The sequence below is a fragment of the Bubalus kerabau genome, chromosome 12, assembly GCF_029407905.1.
Source record: "Bubalus kerabau isolate K-KA32 ecotype Philippines breed swamp buffalo chromosome 12, PCC_UOA_SB_1v2, whole genome shotgun sequence".
In the NCBI taxonomy this organism is placed as follows: domain Eukaryota; kingdom Metazoa; phylum Chordata; class Mammalia; order Artiodactyla; family Bovidae; genus Bubalus; species Bubalus kerabau.
In genome coordinates, this window is record NC_073635.1 from 79419307 (window position 1) to 79443831 (window position 24525).

At 45.4% G+C, this 24525-nt stretch overlaps 1 protein-coding gene across 9 annotated transcripts in view; it reads left to right on the forward strand.

Moving 5' to 3' along the window:
• Positions 1-24525, forward strand: part of FARP1 (FERM, ARH/RhoGEF and pleckstrin domain protein 1) — a 307967-nt gene that overhangs the window by 259217 nt on the left and 24225 nt on the right. For all 9 annotated transcript variants that reach the window (XM_055542879.1, XM_055542882.1, XM_055542883.1 and 6 more), the window contains 3 exons: positions 8364-8551; positions 9750-9839; positions 10880-11013. In XM_055542879.1, coding sequence (XP_055398854.1) covers positions 8364-8551; positions 9750-9839; positions 10880-11013 — 412 coding nt within the window. The remainder of the gene's footprint in view (positions 1-8363; positions 8552-9749; positions 9840-10879; positions 11014-24525) is intronic.

Sequence of the window (24525 nt, forward strand, 5' to 3'; positions counted from 1 at the left end):
CTACCCAATTCAAAGTTGGTTGAATCCGCAGATGTGGAAGTGTAAAGATATAACACAGAGGGCCAATTCCAAGTTACATGTGAATTTTCTACTGTTCAGAGGGTCTGCACCCCTGACCCCTGCAGCATTGTTCAAGGGTCAACTCTCTTGCTGCAGATTTTACAAATCAAACTGCAGAAGAATCTTCCAGCGCAACCTCTGCAATAGAGTATGTTTCTTTTAACCTGGAAGAGGTGGACATTTTGAACTAAACCATTGCTGATAGCTCTCAGATAAGTTTTACAGTCAGCCGTGTTAGCCAAGCTCATAAAAATGTATGGAAAGAAAGGTGCTAGTGGATGAGCTTCTACAAGAAAGAAGTGATTCAAGAACTTGACTCTGGTGACATTTAAAGAATTCACTGGTGCTGTGTTTTCCTTGTGAGTCTAATTCCATCTGTCTCTGTTTAGTTCAGTGAAATGTAACGCAGGGAAATCGGTCTCTAGTGTACACTGTGTATACCTCTAGCACCGGTTGCTGGTTTTTAAATTGAAGCCATGACTTTTGGATCAAAATAAGCATGCCACTTAATGTGGCAGCCTTTTTAAAAATAAAAAAAATCATCATCATGAAAAGCAAAAATACCCATGATTTGGCCTAGTATCTTAGACATCAAAGATCAAAAGTGGCCTGATTTCCACCTGTTTGGACACATACTTGGAAAAGGACTATTACTGTTTCCTGGGAAACTTAGGGATTTTGAGTATTTCCTCTATGCATGAAGTTGCAAATGCTGATTTATATGTCATAGATATATCTGAGAGGAGGTGAGTTGAATCTTGTGGAAACAAAAAAAGGTCTTGCTTCATAAAATTCACACACATCACTCCAGAAAACATAGACGAACCCTCCAACATGGGGAAGTTTTTTTTTTTTTTTTTCTTTTCTGATGAAAGCAGTTAAAACCCTGGCGGAACCTGGGGTAAAATGAGAAAATCTTCTTTTCCTAAAAGCTTTAAAAATCAAAGAGACCCTGATTTGTTCAGGATCGTTTCCGTATGGACGGACTAAACAATGCAGACATCACAGCTTAGCCTGAAAACAGCCTTTGGCAACCTTCTTGGCCTCTGTTTAGTTATAACTTCTGGTAGAAGACAGCTCCTTGGCATCTTGGTGTGGGTGCTAGATCAGGTTACCCTGATACATCTTGGGGTGGTTTTACATTTGAAAGTAGGGAGGATTAAAACCTCATAGCAGTTGACATGGGTTATCTGATCTAAGGGTGTACTTGAGAGCCGGTGTGGAAGGTTAGCTAGCTCCTAGGCAGATACTGTTGATGTAAACATGGAAATGGTCCTAGGAATCGCGTGAGCTTGCTGCTAGAGGCCAAGTGCAAAGACTTCAGGCTATTGCAGAGTAGTAGTTAGAAATCACTGCCGAGTGCAACGTAAACCAAAATAGTAAGGAGAAAGGATCAGTGTGTGTGTGTGATGTGTGTGTGTGTGTGGTAAAAAAGCATCGAAAGAGGTGGAGGTGTTAGTTTGAGAGTTTGGAAGCAATGCTTTTCCTTTATTATAAACTGGGGTTTTTGACTGCCTTTCAAATAGGAAATAATAGAGGGATCATTTTGGAACCTGTGATGGGCCTGTAATTTTCACAGATGACCTTTCTGGCTCATGAAACTAGGCCAACAATTGCTTTTTCCTGGGCCTGGAAGTTCCTTTGTAAGAAAGCAAGCATTTGTCACTCTGCCTACAGTGGTTTATAGAAAGACCAAAGACAAGCCTTCCCTAGTTGAGGACACACCCCCGCTGCCGTCTACACTCGCACCTGAATGGCCAGTGGATTCAGTCCCTTGCCCTCACCTCCTTTCTGCCTGGAAGTTGCCATGAAAACCTAACTAACCCCATCTCACAAGCTTGGCTTTTATTATTAACCCAATTCCCTTCTGTTCTTTCTGTGTGCATATGTAATATTTTATTAAAAATTGCTAACACTAAATTAATTTTACAATAGACAAGGCTGGGGACTTCATTCTCATTTTTGTCATTTGTTTAATCGAGTTGAGAAAACATTTTTCTGTCGTGCCATGGTATGCCCTGGATGGTCAGCATGTACCTACCTAAAAGAAAGCTTTATTTTTTTTTTCCCCAATGTTCTGTCTTTATCCTCAGAGCACGGTGTACCTTCTGTTCCCTGCATTGTTGGAGCACTGTCTGACGTCTTTTTTTTTTTTTTTTTTAACATGACTGAATACCAATTTGTACTTGGAATACCTGTTTCTTCTAGAATACAGTGATCCTGCTCACTAAACAGCAAGCTTTACCATGGAGACATCCTGAGCGGTCTTGCTCGGTGGTACCGTATTTCACTAAAGGTGGGGAAATCGAAGATGAACAGGACGGACTTCGTTTTCCTGACTTCGTCTTCTCCAGGCCTGCATTTCATACTGTGTGGGGTGGCCTTTGCAAGTGAGCAGGATCTCTGTAGTGCGGGGGCACGGCAGGGCTCATGGAAACAGAGAGCATCTGTGAAGGAGCTTACATAGGGGAGCTCAGACAGCTAGCCAAAAGATTGGCTTCCTATTGTTCAGTGGGAGCATCTATTCCAGTAGGCTTCCCAGGTGGCGCTAGTGGTAAAGAATCCACCTGCAGTGCAGGAGACTCAAGAGGCGTGGGTTTGATCCCTGGGTCTGGAAGATCCCTTTGAGGAGGAAACGGCAACCACTCCAGTATTCTTGCCTGGAAAAGAATCTCACGGACAGAGGAGCCTGGTGGACTACAATCCATGGGATCACAAAGAGTTGAACACGACTGAGCAGCTAAGCACACATGCACATCTCTATTCCAAAGGGACTGGCAAACTTTATATAGCTTATAAGAGTTCAGCTGTGTGTTTTGTTAGGGAATCGGGTAGGTAGAAATGTAGAGAGAACTCTGTGATTCCGCCCTAGTTGGCACCTTGTGGCCAATGAGCTGTTTTGAGTAATGGTTTGCTATTGACCCAGAATGTAGGCTCTCACAGATACTGTCTGATTCCATCTTCTCACCACGGCTGAGCACAGTATCTCACTAAAGCATGGGTTTACTCCACTGGGATGGTAGCTGGTTTCTCCAGTAACCGTGAACTCGGTTGATTCTTTAAGCAGAGAAGGCCAAACTCATGTCATGGTGTATGCACGGGATTAATAGCTCTTGTCAATCTCACCCAAAAGAGGGTTGTACTTGACCTAACAGGTATCTTGCTGTAAAAACTGTCAATTGTAACTGTTCTTTCCTACTGATGGCTGAAGCTTTGTTCTAAGTACAAGATGGTGTTTTTCACTGGTTCAAAGCACCGTGTACCCCAACCCAGACACTGTGACCCCTGCCACCGCCATATTCTCCCATTAGCAGCATTTCTCTTTATTTTTCTGCAACTTGCACCACTGTTGCTTCTCTGAATTGCTTCATGATGAACAGTAACGCTGATGTTTGGCTGCTTGTAAAACTTTTCTTCAAGGAACTTGGTCTAAGAAGCACGTACATTTCCCACAACAACCTAAGCTGTCAAGAAGAAGGCAACCCTGCTATGATTGGTAATCCTGTAATCTGGTTTTTCTTATGGAATCTTGTAATTTCAATGAAATACTGTCAGCCCTTTTTCCCCCTCACATATTCCACTGGGGTGAGATCCAGCTTCATTATCAGACTAGAATGAATCATGCTTGTTCTGGAAACTAGCCATGAATCAATACAATACTGACTTTTTTTTTTTTTTTTTTAAATAACTGGCTTTCAAATGCAGCCATCTCCAAAGAAACTCTGTCTTCTCTTTTAGAGGGAGACTGTGGATTTAGAAAGAGCCTTTTTAAAAATAAATGAAAACCTGCATCTGTAATGTATTTTCTACATGTGCTTTGAAGCACGTCGTGGGTACATAGAGAGACAATCTCCTATATCTTAAAACCAAATAACAGAAGACAAGTAATGTTGGAAGAATGACATTTAGAAGCTTGCCAAATGTGTAACTCTGGGGGAAATACTGAGGAACCTACATGGGTATTTTTTTAATCATTGTACTCTCTAAATTTTGGAAAGAGGATTTGAGAAAGCCATCGACGGTCTTGTTTTCATCAGGATTCTTGATCTCAGATATTTTCATATTTCACACACCTGTGGATTACTGTTTTAAAGTTGTCAGGTTTTCTGATTCACTCCTTAACAGGAAAAATAACACTTACCTAATTAAAAGCAAGGATTCCCAATTTATTGGCTAATTTAAAACAGGGCAGGTACAACCAGGTATTCAAAATGCCATTTTTTATGACTCGAAAAACAGAAAATTCTCTTTTCCCAGGCTGTGTGAGTTGGCTCTTAAGCCTTTAATAGAGTCGGAGGAAGAGATGGCTATCCAGTGGCTTGTGCCTAGTCCCAGAAGGGGAAGGAGGGTGCGAGTCTGGCTCGTTGACCATAAACTGTGATCCTGCTGTTTATGTGCCTCTGCCGCAGAGTTGGTGGAGAGACGCCCCAGTGTGGGTGAGGCTGCAAACCCAGCTCCCTGTGTGCAGCCAGAGAGAAGAATTACGAATGTATTTTACGTTAAAGTGATAAGCCATTTTCCAGGCTGGATGATACACTGGAATCCATAAATACTGCAGTGCTAATTTGAAGTTCCATAATTGTCCGTGCCATGAGAATGTGTACATGTAAAAGGGTTTTCAAAAGCAATTACCAGAAATGCCTCCCTCGAGAGTAACGTTGGTGAAGGTGTGTTTAGTCCTTGGGAGTGACATAAATTCATCCCGCTGGATACAGCTGAAGGGTAGGGAGGGGTGTCAGGAAGTTATTTGGTACAGGTAAGGGACCTGAAGGTTATAAACCAGAACTATAACTGAATGCTAAAAACATGCAGGGCGATTTCTAAAAATAGGGGAAATTTTTTTTTTTTTTTAAAGAATCAAAAGCGTCCAGATTTTCAAGGTATAACTGATCTTTTTCTAATCTCTTCATCCTTCTTTCTACCCATTGCCTTAATAACCAGGTGCTTTTCTCAGATGACACCCACTCCAGTTATTTACCTAGAGCCCCTTGCTGAAAGAAGGTCCTTTGTGTCAGTGAAGGAGATGTATAACATTGTGTCAAGGAGGAAAATGACACAATTCCCGGGCATTAATATGTTCAGGGGTAGCAGTGACTGCCAGTGGCCATTTCTCCTCAGCGTGCAGGGCTGCGCCTTCAAGGCAGGTGGCAGACTGTGTGATGAGAGCAGGCTCTATGAAGCTGCAGAAATCTGGCAAACTCATTTTATCTAACACCCCCATGTTTGCTTGCCTTTTTTTTTTTAGAATGGACTACTTCAGTGAAAATTGGTTACATGTAGCTCTGATAACCGTGACCTCAGACATTGACGTTTGGGTCACAGGTCCTCACACCGGACCAAGGGCAGGCCCCTTGTGGACATCAGTTTGGACAGACCCTTGCCACACACTGGCTCATAGTTGAAAGAGAATTTTAATTACTCATCAAGCTGCCAAATTCTACTAATGCCTCCCGTCCGCATATTCCAGTGGCTGCTGAATGGTAAAGGAGCCTTCCTGCTTGTGTTTGCAACCCTGTCATCCTTGAACTTGCAAAGCCTTGAGGAGTTTCTCTTGCAAGGGGAGGAAAGAGGCTATTCTCCACGGATGTGGCTCAGATTGGTAAAATCCAGCTTCAGAGTTTTGGATCCTTCCCCTTGCTAGCATTGCTGATAGATTTCTAGAACAGGCTGCTTGGTATTTATTGATTTATTGGTCTTGGTGTCATCGCCTTGGCTTTCTTGGGCCCCATGATCAGATACAAAGCCAGCTGAAGTAACCTCTCTGGAAATGGACTTTGTCTACTGTAATTTGGTCCTCCTCCAGACTTGTGTATTGCACGTGTACTGTTGGTGACACACGCATCTTTAGGCCACATGATAAGTGACAACGCAGCTGAACCCAGAACTCTAGGACTCTAGAACTCCCCGACTCTACCTAGGAACCCAGTTACCATCAGGCTCACTCTCAGTGAGTGCCCCACTTTCTGATTCCTGTCTCCAGTGTGGTCCAATGGGGAGCCTTCTAGATAGCTATCTTCTCTGCCACGTGTCCTGCCTTCGTGGCAATGTGGCACCTCTCCAAGAGCCCTCATCTGTTAGATCGTCCTTCCTGCCCACTGGGTCTACCAAACCGAAGCGTCCCCGGGGGAATTCACAAGGGCGGCCACAACAGCTTTCGACCTTGGAGGGTGGATGTGGTTGCACTCGAGTGTGTTCACCCTCATTCTCACCCTCGTGATGTGGCAGCTGGTTTTTGATCTGCTGCTGGATGTGGTCCAAGGCTTCCTTGGTACTATCTCCCCACCCACACTCCTCATCCACGCTAGCCTTCTAACTGCTTTTTGTTCTTGGCTCCAACTCTTTGAATGACGAGGCAAGTGCTTTTTCTGTCCGCGTCACTGCAGATTCAAGGCCCAGCACGGTCTCACTTAAACTGCCTCACCTGGTCTCACACACTGTGAGAACTGAAGGTAAGCCCCCACATTGTGCCAGATGTGAACAAATAAAAAGTGACTCTCCAGCAGCGACTCACAAATGCATGAAATGTTTCGATCTCCAGACAGACTGCCAGAATTTCTCTTTTTCTAATTCCTCTTTGTAGTGATAACATTTTTCTTTTTGTGATTTTTTTTTCTTAAGAGAATAGCATAGTACCTTGAATCAATTAGAGTTATGATTGTTGTCACTATTTCTATTTGACAAGTTCAAATTCTCTCAAAATTATTGTATTCAGTTGTGCACTAGTGTCAATAAAATTGACATTTGTGAAGCAATTTCTGGCCTTTTTCTCCGGGTTTTCCTGGGTCTGGTGGTGTGAGAGGGGCAATTGGGTCTTTGTCTAACATCAGGACTTTGTTAAAATGATGTTTATGAAAATGCAAGGCATTGAAATGGAGGTTGTTTTTTTTTTTTTTTTTAATGCAAAAAACTTCTGGAATCTAACGTTTCCTGACATTTTCTAATCTTGTTCTTCAAGGATGATTGTACTGACCAATAGTGGGCAGGATGTCTGCTTTCTGTTTTTGTGGGCGTGGTGGCTTTTCTCCCCATGCATAGGTGACTCAGCTAGCTGGGCGACCTGAGACTGGGTGGGCCTGGTGGGGGTTTCTGCGTGGTTCATTCATACTGGGGTCACGTTCACGACCCAACTCCAGCAGCTCCATTCGAGGCGGACCTATCTTGTAATGTCCAAGCAAATATGAATGAATCCAGAGAGACAGGATAGAGGTGAAAAAACTGGGGAATTCCCAGAAAACTGCCCTTCACCTCTCTCCCCGAGCTTCTTGATACTGGGCTGAGTAGCCACAACCATGAAACTGGATATTGGAAAATACAGAAAGCATTCACATAGTTTTTCTCTATGATGGTAACTGACAGGGCTGCAGGCTACTTAAACTGTGTTCATCCTAATCCTAGTTTCTGCATGAGAAGTATAGATCTGTTAGGCCGAAACATTTGAGTTTAGAAGTAGATTTTGAAACATCCCACTTAGTTTCAATAGGTTGAGGTATTGGTATTTGCAAAATTCTGTTGGCAAAGAGTTTTCATGTGCATGTCATCTCATCTGGTTGACTCATAATGGGTAATTATACATTTTACCCAGTTATACAATTTACATATATCTGGTATCGTTCTCAGAGGAATAACTAATTACCTGTCATTTTTTGACTCAAAAGGGGGAATTGTGACAATGTGATAACCTCCAGCTTTGCATTTTTAAGTGATCACCTTTGCTATAATTGTGATACTAGTGTTTCTGTCCCAAACAGTGAGAGAGACATGGAGTGCCATCACCAGGTATAACCAGCTTGCTTCTGTTCTTCGTAGAATGGGGAGGTAGCTGCTTTCCCTTTCTTTAGCTGTGACCATGTTCCAAGACGTAGTCTGTCCTGGGTGTCCCAAGTCCTTTAGTCTTCTATTAGAATAGCACTATTTTCTAGTCATTTTCCACATCTCCTTGTGATATAGACCCTGTGTCTTTCTCGAGTAATTCTTAAGACATTAAGGAAGTAGTTAGGAGATGAAGATGCTATTTGCAGATACACAATGCTTTTAAAACTATTGTAATTATGCTCTACACAGAGTTCTCCAGCTTATCATTAATGACGTAACTGTGGTTCCACTGAATGGTGTCTTAAGGATGAAGGCTGCTGAAACTTAGGGAAAAAACTAGAAAGTCATGGAGGGCATTTTAAGCGTGCCATATAGTAATATAGTAGTCTAAGCTTCTAAAGGTTTGAAAAGGTGAAAATTGTAAGTGGAGACTGGGTCCCAGAAGAAATTACTTTTTTTTTTTTTTTTTAATACTTCTCATCCCCAAACAGGCTCCCTGACTGGCAGCCCTCACCTTTCAGAGCTGTCCATCAACTCGCAGGGAGGAACGGCGCCCACCAACGCCATCCTGTCGCCCAACCTGAGCCCTGACACCAAGCAGGCCTCCCCCTTGGTCAGCCCCCTGCTGAATGACCAGGCAGGCCCCCGGGCTGAGGACGAGGACGATGGCCGGAGAAAGGTATGAGGACTGGCAGGCACTCGCCTGTTGACTTTTTGTTTTTTTTTAATTCCAATAATTTGCTCAGTGGTAAAGAATCCACCTGCTAATGCAAGGGACACGAGTTTGATCCCTGGTATGAGAAGATCCCCTGGAGAAGGAAATAGCAACCCACCCTAGTATACTTGGCCTGGGAAATCCCATGTGCAGAGGAGCCCGACGGACTACAGTCCATGGAGTCACAGAGTCGGACACAACTTCGTGACAGAACAACAACGATAAAGTGGAATCGTGCAGTGTCTGTGCCTTTGTGACTGGCTTATTTCCTTGAGCATAACATCGAGGTTTATTCATGTTGTAGCCTGCGTCAGAATTTCCTTCTTTTTTAAGGCTGGCTGGTCTTCCACGGTCTGGAGGGTACCTCAGTTTGTGTATCCATCCACCCACTGATGGACAGTTGAGTTGTTTCCCCCATTTGGCTGTTTTGCCTAATGTTCTGGAAACACTGGTGCACAAGTATCTGGTCTCATCTCTGCTTCATGTGTATCCCCAGAGGTGGAATGGGGTGGACTCCTGTAGGAAGTAAGCGGGGTGGGCAACAACAGGGGATTGGTTTCCTTTTACTGACTGTTTAAAGAGAAGCAAAACCAATGGTAGACCTCGCTAAGGCAGTGCCACCTGCCCCCCTGACAGGGACTCTGCCTGCTGCCACCCTGGCCCTTTAGATCAGCCACTTGCATGTTCCCAGGAGCAATGTAACTTCCGCTTCGTAAAAACCAATACCACCAGCCCACAGTGCCCAGGACAAAGGCTGCCCTGGTTCTTTTTCATTCATTTCTTTTTTTTTTTTTTTTCCATTCATTTCTTGAAGGCTGCATCACTCTGATACTATCCTAATTAATTAGATTTTCAGGCGCCCAGTTTTGAATGAACAGTCTTCAGTGGTAACTGACACACTCACTTGAGTTCTTTCACTGCCAGTAGGATTTACTTGGAAGGAAACATTCCTAGACAATTTTCTCATCATAGAAACTCGTTCTTTATTCTAGTTCCTCTCGCACAAAAAGGAGAATAAGAGTTTATTTAGCCTTGATACCAACCAACCAAAGATCGTAAGTTAACAATGCGTCACTTTGGTTAGGACTTTCTTATAACTAGGACTCTTTTAGAAACTGAGGTGCAAATTATTGTGTTTTTTTTCTTTTTATGAATTTTGCAGAGATTCCCAACTGACAAAGCATACTTCATTGCTAAAGAAGTCTCCACCACTGAGAGGACATATCTGAAGGATCTTGAAGTCATCACTTCGGTATGCGTAGCATTTCCCCTAAAGTGTTAAATTATATAATTTATCTTGACTAAAACTCAGCTTTAGGAGACAAGCTGGATCTAATTAAATATCGGGTTCTCTGACTCCAGTTAAAAGGATTTTAGTCCTGAGTTGTACAAATTAGGCAGTAATGGTATGTTTAATTTGGAATATGCCCTAAAAAGGTTTTATAATTGTGATTTTTTAAGTGCAAAGGAAGGAAGTTTCTAAACTGGAGAAATTTAATGTTAAACATTTTACTGAAAGTACCACCTGCACTGATGCAGAACTTTGTGTGTTTTGCCTCATATTTTTCTTGAGAGAGACCTCAGAGGTGAAAGGGAAACCCCGTTTTATCTCTGATAATAAATTGAGCCATGTCAGCAAAATCTGCCTCAAAGACTGCCTTATATCATTTTAATCCGTCTTGTTCAGTCTTAGAAACAAATTCAAAGCGTGGTGGCAGATGTCTTTATGACCCTGGATTCTGGAAGGGAGCTGGCCAACTGCAGGTCAGTTGGGATGGTCTGGTGTCTGCCTCTAGAGCAGGCGCTCAGCAGTCCTCGTGGGGCCCAGCCCAGCCTCAGCTCGGTGAGATGAGTGGTGAGTGTGCTGGCAGAGGCATCACCTCTTTGGTTCAGCCACCTTTCTGCTCAGCGTTTCAACAAAGGAAGAGCGATAGAAGTTTCTTCAGGACTGAACTGAGGGCGTACGGGGGCATAAATCAGGGCTGACCCAGGGAGTTGGCCATAATGGAAGTTTTGATTTGAGTAGCTGCTCACTTCAGAGATTTCTCCTGGCTTCAACAGTACTTGGTAACAAATTTCAGGAAGCGGTAATGCAGAGATGGTCCTTCTTACTCCATCTAATCAAAGGAGGGAAAACAGAAAAGCCTCAAAGCCCTTGACGCTCTTGAAATCCTACGGATGCGGCAGGAGAGCCCTTATGTCTCCAAGCGTGGCGGGCTGTACCTCTGAACAGCTGCAGACCTTGGTTCTTCACCTCTACGCCTCTAAAAGCGCCCTCTTTTTTATTCCCAGTGGTTTCAGAGCGCAGTGAGCAAGGAGGACTCCATGCCCGAAACCTTGAAAAGTCTCATATTCCCAAATTTTGAACCTTTGCACAAATTTCATACAAATTTTCTCAAGGAAATTGAGCAACGACTCGCCCTATGGTGAGTACAATTCTGGCCGACCATTCTGCCTCATCCCCACCACCTTCCTCTTTCTTTCTCTATTTCTCATTTTATTTTTATGTTGTTCTGTACAAGCAGTAGCTATGAGCAAAGATAAAGCAAGAAGCTGGCTTCAGACAAGCCAAGTCTACAGTGATTTCCCAGTAAATCTATACGGGTTAGATCTCACCCCCAATTTTCTTTGCCCTCTTTGGCTTACAGTTCTTCAAAATGCATGTATTCTGACGATAATGAAATGAATCCCACAGAATATAGTCATGTCTTCTGGAAGGTTGATGAGAATTATAAAGAGTAGAGGCAGAAGAGGAACATTTAGTGTGTTGGTAATATTTTACTGGTGCTTGCTTTATAGTCATTTAAGTATCATCCGTCTCACGCTGTTCTCAGTATTATATTTCACAGTGTTTATAAAGAGTGCTTTGAAAAATAGACCCCGTAGGGACTTCCCTGGCAGTCTTTTAGTTAAGACTCCACACTTCTACTGCAGGGGGCAAGAGTCTGATCCTAGTTGGGGAACTAAGATCCCACCTGCTGTGTGGTATGGCCAAGAAAAAAAAAAAAAAAACAGAACCCCGTACCCCACACATGCATACATTTTTACCATGATTCCCACTACTAAGAATTTATCTTAAAGTTGCATTCTAATATGTGAAATAACAAATGGCAGTGATATCCATGACAGAATTAAAAGATTGGAACTGACCTAAATACTCAGGAAGAGCAGGCTGGATAAAAATATTAAGTCTGTTTTATTAAGTACCATATAAAATATTAATCTCTGGATGCAAAACATCAGGAGAAATTGTCTGTACTGTGGAGTGCAAAGTCCCTTGGCCCAAAATGGAAACTTCTGCAGAAAATTCTTACGGGTTTTTTTTTTTTTTGAAGACATCTATAGACACATGAGGAATTGACTATCTAGTAAACATGCATTTGAAAAATGCCAGGAGATAATAGCAGAAGCTTTCTATCCACTGCATACTGTGTCCATCCTCACTACAGGTGAGAGTTTGGTTCAAGGTGTTCTCAGGGGTGTTTTAGTGACTGTAGCCGGAGACCTGGATAAGGTGGTCCCACCCTGGGGGATTCCAAGTAGGGCATTCGGGCACTGGTTAACAGGCTCACAGAGCTACTCCCTGTGCTGTGAAGCAAATGTGCTCAGATATCCAACTTTGTATGTTTTTTATACCTGGAGAGAATTCAGTGCACCTTTCTTTGCTGTGATAGAAGGAAGTGGGAGGCTTTACTCACGTGCCCCAGGCAGGAGAGCTCAGCTTGGACTGAGGAAGAATAGGTATAAAAATCAGCTCCACTGGAGATGACAAGAGACTGAAAATGCGAGTTTAGACTCTTACTCTAGATTGGTGCTATGAATATAAAAGAAATACCACTTTTAGAAATTTTTTTAAAAATGCTCTGTAACATCTAACTCTGTGTTCCCAAAATTGACTGGGAAGCTTTCAGTTGTGTTCTGCCATGTTGCCTCCTCAAGTCATGCAAAGTTGAGTGATGCTTTGGTAGTGGAGCTGAAGACATTCTAGCTCTGGAGAAACCAATCCAGCAGTTCATTTTCTGGCCAGTGAGATGCGTGTTCACACAGTCTTCTGTAAGCGCAGAGCATCTTGAGATGTGTCAAACGGCAGTTTGGTCCACATAGCAGTTGATTTAAATAAGGTTGGGGAGGCCATACACAGGAGCTGTCCTCAGTTGGCAGTGCCCTGACAGCCCAGTGTGGCGGCTTCAGCTCACTCGCTGCCACCGGCAGAACAGTAGTTGCCTCGGTTCTTGTCCCCTCAAGGGAAAGAATTCAGACAAGAGGCATAGAGCAGTTTTCAGCAGCAAGACTTTTATTAAGCAAAGTGAACGTATGCTCCTGAGAAAACAAGAGTGTGAGCTGTCTGGAAACCAGAGCAGTCCCACAGTGGGGGTGTGTGTATGTGCTCAGTCGTGTCTGACCCTTGGCAATCCCATGGACTGTGGCCCTCCAGGCTCCTCTGTCCATGGGAATTCCTAGAAAAGAATGCTGGAGTGGGTTGCCATGCCCTCCTCTAGGGATCTTCCCCACCTAGGGATGGACCCCACGTCTTCTGCCCTGGCAGGCAGATTCTTTACCACTGCACCTCCTGAGAAGCCTACGATGGGGGTAGGGTTGGGTTTTTAGCTTAGTGGTCCCTCCCTGTGTCCTGCGTCCTTTGACTGACAAGTTGATTGACAGCTTTGGGTTGTATAACTTGCCCCTGAGTATGCAGGCGCCAACCCATAGGCACCCAAGTGAAATCCGGGGTAGGGGAGGGGAGGGAGCAAAAACTGTAATGCTCACTTATTTTAATGACAGTGTCATGAACCCTGGGTTGCTGAGTCACTTCTGAGGTCTTGGTGTGCCTGCAGCAACCTGTTCTGGCGCTTTTATCTCGCTTGGCCCTGACTGGGCTGGAAACTTGAAGGGTGGTCCTTGACCACAAGGGGGGAGGATCTGTGGGCATGTCCTGATTCCCAGTGTCCAGAGTGAGGAGGGAAGGATGACCCCGTCCGGATGGAGGGGCAGGGATCTTCTCGCTTGTAACTACTGACACTTCTCAGTACTGACACTGCCACCAGAGAACTTTGCCGAGCTGTACGAAACACATTTCATTTTAGGAGGACTGCCACGCTCTTGGGTTTATCCATGATCATACATCTTTAGCCTTTATCTGTGAAAGAGTGTCCAGCTGCTTTAAAAAGCACCTGCTATCATTTATTTCCCCAGAGAATTTTCAGTAGCGTGTCTTTCAAAGGTCTATAATTTTATTCATGTTTTCCATGAGGATGCCAGAAGCGTGTTAAAGACTCAAGGCTAGAGAGAGAGCACACACAGTCAATATGCAGCTCCATCAACTTGACCTTCAGCAGCTTTGCAACAATGGACCCGCAGCATACTGATGACGTTTATCGGGAGTCAGTGTCCAAGTGTGCCATTAAGTTCAGCTAATCAGTTCCTCGAGTGCATGATGAAAATGACCTGGCTCGGCAGGAATTCACGACAGAAGGCTGAGTGTGAATGAGTTGAGTGTGAGCCAATAGAATAAGAGAGAGAGGGAGAGATCAATGTCGGTTCTATCTGTGGCTCTCAACATTGGCCGCTCATTAAAATCACCTGGAACCTTTAAGGAAAAAAAGTATCTTGATAACCAGGCCGAATACCAGACAGTCGTATCAGAATCCCTGAGAGGTAGAATGTAAGCGTCAGTAGTTCCTAAAGCTTCCTAGGTAATTATTCCAACGTGCAGCCAAGGTCGTGAACCTCTTCCATAGAATGTGCCTCATTAGAAGGAGACCAAGGATTGCCCCTTGGAACTTCAAGGCTCGGAGCTCCCTCAGAATACTGTACCCAGTTCTGAGTGTCATGTTTGAAATGGGCTAATAGAATGCATTTCATTAAAAAAAAAAAAAATGTTGGAAGTATGGGCATTTGGCCTCAAAGAGAAGATTTTGGAAAAGAAGATGGCCCTTTTCAGGCTGGTTGTATGAAAGAGGGTGTCAGCATCATCTTAGTTGTACCAGAGGACAAAATTTAAACAAAGGAGTGAGTTTCCAAAGAGGTACCTTATATCTGAGCATAGAAAACGGTTTCATAGCAAGTGCAGCTTAGCGATGACAGGCTGCCTTCCAAGGCAGTTGGCTCCTCCACCTCGGTGTTTCTTGAGCTGAAGTTGCCCATTTCCAGAAGCTACTTATCTATTGGACAAAACCCCAAACCTGGCAGGGCATTAGGGTCACTTGGGGTTGGTGGGCCAGTGGAGTTTTGAAAAACTAGAAATTGCTACATTGTACCCAGCCCTCCTTTATCAGAATGTTGGGGTGAGATCCAGAAATTTGGACTTTTTCAGTGCTTTTTGAGATGACTGTGATGAATGATTTTTCTGGAACAATTCATGTGCAGTGTCTGAGAAACCAGTGACCCTATGATTCTTTGGTTTGCATTTTACTTATAACTCTGTTTCTTCTATAAGCAATGAATGAATGCATGGGTGATTGAGCATGTGGCAGGCTTTGTCTGCTGGAGACTTGAAGTCTGAGGGGAGGGGGCAGGCCCTCTCGTGGCTGAATGGGCCATGTCCAACGAGGGCATCACTGGCTAGTTCTGTCTTGGAGGACATGTGGGCCATTAATGCCCGCACAGAAGAAGCAGGCCATGAGCAAATATGTTCAATGAGAAGAAGGGATCACATAAGGGATCCCTTAATAAAGGGATCCTTTATTAAGAAAGGAGGTTGCTCTGGGTTATTGACAGACCATGTGTGTGTGTGTGTGTGGTGGGAGGGTATTTTGAGATGGGAGACATGGACTGGCCCACGTGGAGTGGGCTGGCAGTGTCTGCATCCTTCATCACACCAACACCTGAGGTCCACGTCCAGCGGTCTACAGCCTCATTTCCTCACCTATAAGACGAGATGTGGCCTCCACCTCACCGGGATGTTACACCAGTAAATGAGACAGTGTCTGTAAAAGGCTTGGAGTCCTGTCCCCCACAGAGGAAGGGGGAAAGGCTGACCATCTTTTAATATAAACTTCTCCTATAAATTGAAATCTTAGATTTAGGAAAAAGTTGCCATGAGAATAGTTTCTGCACACTCCTTTTCCAGACCCTCCCCTTGATGTCAGCTTCTTACATCACTGGGCACATTCCTCAAACCTAAGAAAGCAGTGTTGGTTCTTCTGTTAAAAAGCAAAATCTAAGCAAGTAAAATTGAAAGGTCTAATTGGCTCTACTGAATGATTCATGAATGGGCAGTGTCCCAGGTGGCAAGGAAGGAGGTGCTCCGGAAATGGAAAGGCTTCCCTGGTGACTCGAACAGTAAAGAATTTGCCTGCCAGTGCAGGAGACCTGGGTTCCATCCCTGGGTCGGGAAGATGCCCTGGAGGAGGGCATGGCAACCCACTCCAGTATTCTTGCCTGAAATTCCATGGACAGAGAGCCTGGCGGGCTACAGTCCATGGGGGTCACAAAAAAGTTGGGCACGACTTTAGTTAACTAACTAGTGTTAGAAAACTAACACTTTTAAGTTTACAAGCAAAACAAGGAATAAACCACGGTATTTCAGATGTAGGTGCCCTACCTGGGAGACAGCAGGGGTCTGTGTGGCAGATGAGCTCATCTTCCTTTGGGGAGCAAGAGGGCCATGTGACCAGTGACCTCATTGGTGCTGACCAGTGGCTGACTGGTTAGGATGACCTTCCTTGGGGAGGTCGTGACTGTGGGTTGGTTAGGTACTAAGTCTTGGCTTTAGCCCAAGTGACTCCGTTTTGGGCCTTCCTTTCTCTTTTAATGCTACGTTATTAACTAAACTCCAGACTTTAACCAGTGATAGTATTTTTAATAATTGTTAATGGACATCTAAAGTTTACCATGTACCTCAAGGTCCCCCAGATTTGGGGCTGAAATGTCACCGCCGCTGCGCTTTCTTTGCTGCCCTAAGTTAGGCTGTCGTATACTTCCATCAGCAGCGGGAAGTTATAAGGCAGAAAAAGTACCAGGACGTTTTCCTGTATGATTAGGCTGGACCCCGGCTCAGCAAACACACCTGCTCCTGTCCAAACGGTGCATTCTCCCAAGTCAATGCTGGGAGAAGAGGCTGGACCGTTTCTTTCAGGCCCAAGCCCAGGTTACCCCGTTTCTTCAAAAACAAGGAAACGGGTTTGGTGACTTCTGAAAACACACATTGTGCTTTTTCTTTTGGAAAGTGAGGACGTTTTACTCAGCTGTTCAAATGCATTCAGAGAAAGCCACTAAAGGTCTTTGGGCAGGAGCCCCAAATTCCAGCCCTAAAATGACTGGTAGGTGCTGGGCACAGACTAGGCCACATCCTTCCCCAGAGATGGATGCAGACCTGCCCCAGGTTCTGCCAGGGATGGAACTCGGCTGGTGGGGAACTGGGACCCAGGGAGGGGCATGCAAGGAGGCATGGGTAGGCTCTGGGCACACAGCTTCCAAGAAGGGTCAGCCGGGTTCAAGAAAACAATGTGATTGCCATTGAACTGAACACTTGGAAAATGGTTATGGTGGTAGATATTAGGTTTTATAGTGAAAAAAAAAACTGTAAGTCACCCAGTCGTATCCGACTCTTTGCGACCCCATGGACCGTAGTCCCCCAGGCTCCTCTGTCCATGGCATTTTCCAGGCAAGAATACTGGAGTGGGTTGCCATTTCCTCCTCCAAGGGATCTTTTGTTGTTGTTCAGTCAGTAAGTTGTGTCTGACTCTTTGCTACTCCATGGACTGTGGCACGCCAGGCTACCCTGTCCTTCACTATCTCTTGGAGTTTTCTCCAACGCATGTCTATTGAGTTGACGATGCCATCCAACTGTCTCATGCTCTGTCACCCCCTTCTCCTCATACCCTCCATCTTTCCCTGCATCAGAGTCTTTTCCAGTGAGTTGGCTTTTTGCATCAGGTGGCCAAGGTATTAGAGCTTCAGCATGCATCAGTCCTTGCAATGAATATTCAGGGTTGATTTCCTTCAGGATTGACTGGTTTGGTCTCCTTGCTGTCCAAGGGACTCAAGAGTCTTCTCCAGCACCACAGTTCAAAAGCATCAGTTCTTCAGTGCTCAGCCTTCTTTATGGTCCACCTCTCACATCGGTACATGACTACTGGAAAAACTGTGACTATTCAGACCTTTGTTGGCAAAGAGATGTCTCTTTGCTGACAGTCTTTATCTAGCCACAATTATTTAAAAAATAGAAAAAAACAAAATCATAGGGAATCCGATGCAGAAGAAGACAAGAGACTTCAAAACAGTGCTTTGCACACGAAGGTCACCTTGCCTGTGGGCTCTCTGTGGGGCCCCCAAGGGCTTTCCTGAATTAGCTCATGGGAACCTCACAGAGGCGGGCAGGTGAGCCTTACGTGACAGGTGCGTTGGCTGATTGAACTGCCTCCATTGTGACCCAGTCAGCATTCGCAGCCAGGCCTTGAGATGTTAAGTTGAATGTTAAGACCTCAGTTTGAAGCTAAGAGTACCATTTTACTCCCAGCAGAGCTTGGGGGTTCAGAATGCAGCTGGCATGGGCGGGGCTTACCCGTCCAGTGCGTTTCCACCTGAAGGCAGACGGCACAGTGCAGTTTCAGTTCTCAACAGCTTCCTCATTCTTGGAGGCGCTTTTCAACTCCCATTGTTATTTCCCTTGACTGCCCTACCGCTCTGTGAGGTCCATGGGCTTTGTTTTAAACAGGTGGGAAAGTAGAAACAGGCTTTTTTTTTTTTTTAACCTTTCTTAAGTGACCCATTGAGGGATGTGGTAGGCGATGATCCCGGCTGGTCAGACACTTTTATCCTGAGGTGGAGACCTTTGACGTTAATAAACTCCATGTCTTCTCTGGCCTGTGCTTGAGCTTGGGGTCGTCAGGAGCCTGGTGACCGGACAGCCTGTTGTCAGGAGCTTGGTGTGCGCCAGCGGCTCCTGCAACAGGGCGGGAAGAGGCACCGTTCATTTTCCTCGTTCTGTGGCCGCCACCACCCCCGAAGGTCGCTCGCTCGCCCTCCAGCCAGGGCAGTTTCTCCAGTGTCCTCTTGTGGTTGGTTGAGTCAGGAGCACACACGTGTACCGCACACACGGACACGCCCCCCACCCCCACCCCGCCCCGGCCCCTCTTAACCCCAAGAGTCCGCCTCCCCACACTTCATCTCTGGATCCCCGAGGATGGACCAGACCCTGGCCACCATCCTTTTGAGAGGTGGCCAGTGGCAAGTGGTTCCTGCCACACCGTGACGCACTGGCTGACTCTGCCACGCAGGTCATTTATATGACATGAAAGCTTTGTTCCCCCCGAAGTTGATGACTGCGGACTGTTTCCCACATCCACGTAAAGGAAAGGATCCGATTTCCATATTATTTTTGTTGTCGCCCAAGATCAAAATATTTGTAAAGGTTGACTGCAGAGAAGCCCTGTAATTATGTCATGGGGGAATTAGTCCTGCCTCGCACACTTTGTTCATGGTTGGATTCATTCTTTCGTGCGCCAGCTCCTGTCGTCGCCACAGTGAGTTTACCACTGGCAATGACAGCTTTGCTCGTTTAGAGTAAAATCAGCTGTGCTGCCTCGTCTCGTGGAACGAACGTTCTCGTGTGACAAGGGGTCCCACTGCTTCGCAGGCTCGCCATGCTCCTGCAGCTCCAGCCGTAATGAGTTTTTTGTCCTGAGGAGGAAGTTAGGATGTCGACCCTGCATGTCAGAAATCCCCAAGTCACTCTCGAATCCAGCAGGGTCGATTAACCGCATTGATTTTCCACCTGTAAAATTGACTTAGCCCAGCTCAGTAAGCTATGACTCCTCCCTCCCTCCATCCTCCACCAACCTCCATCTTTCCTTCTCTGAATTCCCAAGACGTTTACTAACCTTCCTGTGTCACCCGCCCATCCTGGCTCACCTGGAATCTCAGCTGCTGATGCACGAGTCTGATGCAGATGCTGATGCATCTGCCAAGACTGTAGTTTCCTCCAGGCGGACCTGCTCCTGGGTCTCAGAGTCTCGGGTGGAAGTCCAGGTGATGTGTGCCTGTTAGAACGAATGAATGGTTTCTCGTTGGTAAACTGCATCACAACTCTTGTTAAGGCTCATTTTTATCTAGGGCTTCCCTGATAACTCAGTTATCAGGAGAAATCTGCCTGCAATGCGGGAGACCCCGGGTCGATTCCTGGGTCATGAAGAGGTGGAGAAGGGATAGGCTACTCTGGTGTTCTTGGGCTTCCCTTGTAGCTCAGCTGGTAAAGAATCTGCCTGCAATGCCAGAGACCCCGGTTCGATTCTTGGGTTGGGAAGATGCCCTGAAGAAGGGATAGGCTACCCACTCCAGTGTTCTTGGATTTCCCTTGTGGCTCAGCTGGTAAAGAATCCACCTGCAATGCAGGAGACCTGGGTTCGATCCCTGGGTTGGGAAGATCCCCCGGAGAAGGGAAAGGCTACCCACTCCAGTATTCTGGCCTGGAGAATTCCATGGACAGTCCATGGGGTTGCAAAGAGTCGGACATGACTGAGCGACTTTCACTTCACTTCATTGCACTTAAATTCTTTTATGCTTCATCTTCCACAAAGATTTTGAGACAGTTAACAAGTAGAAAACAATACAAGATAAGGATAAGCGAAGACATCGAAAGTGCACTGTCCCATATGGTAGCCACTAGCAACTTGGAGCAGTTTAAAATAATTTAAATTAAAAATTCAGTTTCTCAGTAACACGAGCCACATTTCAAGGGTTATTACACCCATGTGGCTAGTGGCTGCGTTTAGGATAGCAGACATAAAACACATTTCCATCATCATAGAAAGTGCTTTTTCACAGCATCAGGAGGTACAAACTATTGGGTATAAGATCAGCCACAGGAATATATTGTACAATATGGGGAATGGAGCCAATATCTTGTAGTAACTGTAAGTGGGTTGTAACCTTTAAAAATTATATTAAAAAGAACGAATAGTACTCATTACACCAAACACAGGGCCCACCACACAACAGTTGCTCAAAATACATAGGAAACAAATTCATGAAAATGTCTTGGTTTCCTCTGGGGTAAATCGTAAAGATGATTTAGTTTGTTGTTGTGTTTCAAAGGCTCAAAGCAGAAGGGCGCCTGGCAAATGATGATGGACCGAGCTTTTACACTTAGAAAATCTGTATTCACATGCAAAGTCTGCAGCATGTTAATATTAAAAATAAAATACCGTTAGTGCTTTCCACCAGGGAAGCTGTCCAGAGTCACTGAGGTTGTATTCAAAACGCAGGACTCAAGGACGGGCCATCCGAGCCCTCTGCTCCCTGCTTCAGGCAGATCTACTTCTCTTGTGTAAAAGCTTTTGTTTGAAAATATTTTCACTGGTTTTTAAAAGAAGGTTGTGCAAAAAAGGTTTAAAATCATTACTTTCAAATTAAACCATGAAACTCACTGGAGACAAGGCAGTGTGATCTACCTGGAAAAAAGCTTGGAAGAATACACAGTGGAAAGAAGTTAGGGCAAGATGTGGATCGTGGATATACAATGACGGGCAATACACTTTTTAATATAAATTAATTTAAAATTTCATCTTTGTTTCAAAGGCAAGAAAAACACTTTAAGGATGCTGGGATCTTCCCACTGTATCCTGCACAGACTAAGCTTCGCTCCCTCCCCCTAGGGGGCCAGTGGTGGTTGGTGATTGTTTCCTTTTAACACAGGAGTAAAATTGCCTGTTCTCAAGAATATGCAGGAGCTATTTTTCTTGAATTGTCTGCCTTGTTCCTGTCTATGTAGCCCACTGTGCTTGAAGAGCAAGCTACCGTTTTGTTTGTTTGTTTAGAAAAATGGAAATGATTTTCCCAATTGCAGGTGGATTTCTGCTGGAACACAGGCCGCTGATGAGTTTGAAAGTGCCCTTCTATTGTGCTGTGTTTTAATGCATGGCCGTCAACAGAACCAAACCCAGGTCTCATCTGGTGCTATCAAGCCTGCCTGTGAGTGGGCTGTAACTCTTGTGCCTCATATTGAACTGGACCTGGTAAACTTGGAAGAAGAAAAGCTATAGCTTTAGGCAAATCTATAATGTATGCATAGCTGACAAGCACAAGGTAGCTGAGGGCTTGAGGCTGCCGTGTCTACCTGAGCCAGAGGACAGGATGGTTGCGTACCTGTCACTACTGGGGGGAAATAGTGTCCCCCAGCCTAGCAAGAACGCCTCACAAATGCCTTCCCTGCAAGTGGCAGTGTGAATTAACGTTCACATTCATGAGGTTTCTCCTCTCCAGGGATTTCAAAAGCTATTGAAATTCATCAAAGAATATTGAAATCCACATCTATTACATGCAGCTAATATATATATACACACACATATGAAATCTATTACTCTGGCTAATTCGTTGCTTTTTGAACCCAGCTGCCCTTCCTACCCTACATATTAGTGGAAGATTTGTCTTTACTCATTTGCTCACTTACATATTCTTTTATTTAGATACACATAGACATACAGATACATAGATGCATAGCTTCCCAGGTGGTGCTAGCGATAAAGAACCCGCCTGCCAATGCAAGAGGTTCCCTGGAGGAGGGCGTGACAGCCCACTCCGGTATTCTTGCCGGGAAAATCCCATGGAGAGAGACGCCTGGCGGGCTACAGTCCATAGCGTCGAACAGAGTCAGACACAACTAAAGCAATTTAGCACAATAACAGCACAGATACACACACACACAGACATAATTACAGCCTCTTCCCCCCCCCCCTCCCCACTTAGAATCATAGGAACCACAAGGAATGGTAAGAATTAGGGCATGATGTTTGTTTTGCAAATGAGGCCTAAAAATTCACAAAGTTAAATCTATTTTCTTGGAGTCAGAGAGCACCCTGACCCAGAGCTGAGTTGAAAAAGTCAGCCCTTTTAGCTCCAAGATATGTGGTTTTGCTTTTATGTTTTAATCTAATGAGCTGATTCTTTGCTTTGTTGTGAGAGGGAGGAAAGGGTGGAGCCTTGGTCTGTCTGTAGTGGTGAATGAAACATTTACAGAGGGTCTGGAAGAGTCCGAGATTCTGCGTGTGTGTGTGTGTGTGTGTGTGTGTGTTCAACCTTGTGCTGAGACAACACTTAGTTGTGCCCTGGAGCACGTTAATCATGGTGCACAGGTCAGAATTCAGCATCTGGGAGGCTTCTTGGTACATGGGTTTCCAGTGCGAAATTGTCAAAAGAATTTTCCGCTGCCTTGTCGCACAGTAATTAGCCAGACAGTGAATGCGCAGCCCCACCTTCCCAACAAGGACCCTTTTCTTGTGAGGTTAACATCCAGAGGCTGTTCCGGAAGAGCTGTAATTACTTTTCCATGTTCTCCGTAATCAAGTGAGCTTTTAGCTCCTTACAATAAGGCCAATGCACAGGACTTGCGGGTTCACTGGCGTTCACATGCAGAGGAAGCGTAAGCATGACCGTAATTCTCTACGGAGCAGCCGGGGCGCAGGTCTCACCCCCTTTCCCGAGGACTGACTCCGTGTTCCGCCCCTGCTGAGTGCCAGCCTGGTTTCATCGCGTGGCCTCAGTCTGCCCCCACTCAGTGGATTGACTGGGCACAGAGGATCCGTGATGCCATCCCAGAGCAGTTTCCCAAATGAAATAAAGACTCTGAAGACTGAGGGAGACAGATAAGGTTCTGCCGGCCAGCCAAAGCAGGAAGGAAGGTTCCCCCTTGCGTCTGGGTTTTAGCATCAGTGCACTTCTCTTTTGATAAAGAGTTGGTAATGGAAGAAAGGAAGTGAAGTCAATCCAGCTTGGCCTCCATCACCACTCCCTGCCCCTCCTCCCTGCCTGCTCCACTGCTCCTGGTTTTCCGTGGGTCAGGATGCTGTCTGTGAGAGACAGAAGATTGTTCACTACCAGTGGCAGCCAAGACCCCCAATTCTCCCCCTGCCCAGTCCAGAGCATTCTCACTAAAATATCTAGATGATGTCCTTTGGATGAACTGAAGACCTGTCTCATGTGCGTTGCCAAGTGGCACGCCCATTTGGAAGTTCCGGGTCAGTGATTTAGGTTCCGAGATGATAGCTGCATACCTGGAAATCAAGCATAAGTTGTGTCTTCCCTCTCTTTATTGAAACCAGGCTGTTCGAGTTCAGCAGTTCGGTCCTTCTTTGTTCAGATGTGGTGGAGAGGGAAGGAGAATTTCCCAGCTCCTAAGAGAGCTTTGCCGTGTTGCTGAAGGTGCGAGGTTGGGTGGTTCTGAACAGCAGGAAGCCTCCATTTCTGGCAGGAGCTCCTTCCTGCGCAAAGTGTGTAAGGAGAAGAAGCAACCTGTAAATTCACAACTGCACCACGCACTCACACAGGATCCACAGAATAGCCAAACGATAAACATCTCTGTTGTGACCCAATTAAGAACCGTTCGCCAAAGATCCAAAGAACCACACCCCTGTAGCTGATGGGGTGGAATAATTTCTGATCATGAGTAGAGAGCTGAATGCTGTCTCAGGAGGAGAAAGGGAAAGTGTCAGCTGCTCGGTCATGTCATGGACTGTAGCCCGCCAGGCTCCTCTGTCCATGGGTTTCAACAAGCAAGAATACTGGAGTGGGTAGCTATTCTCTTCTCCAAGGGATCTTCCTGGTCCAGGATCGAACCTGGGTCTCCTGCATTAGCAGGTAGATTTTTTACCATCTGAGCCACCAGGGGAGTCTAGTCTAAGTCAGAGGCTGGAGCATTCTCCACCGAGGCTGCTTTGGGGGAGAATGACCCGATGGATGAGGGAGGCAGAGCAGTGTGGATAACAGGCTCCTGGCTTGAGGCTGAGGCAGGACAGTTGCTTCATTAAGGAACAAAATGGAGGAAGGAGATTAGATTTTGGCAGCAAGATAAATACCTCTGTGCAGAATCTCTTGAGTTTGAGATTCCTTTGAGGTGGCTTCCCTTGGAGCTTAGTTGGTAAAGATCTGCCTGCAATGCAGATTCCTGGGTTCAATTCCTGGGTCAGGAAGATCCCCTGGAGGAGGAAATGGCAACCCGCTTC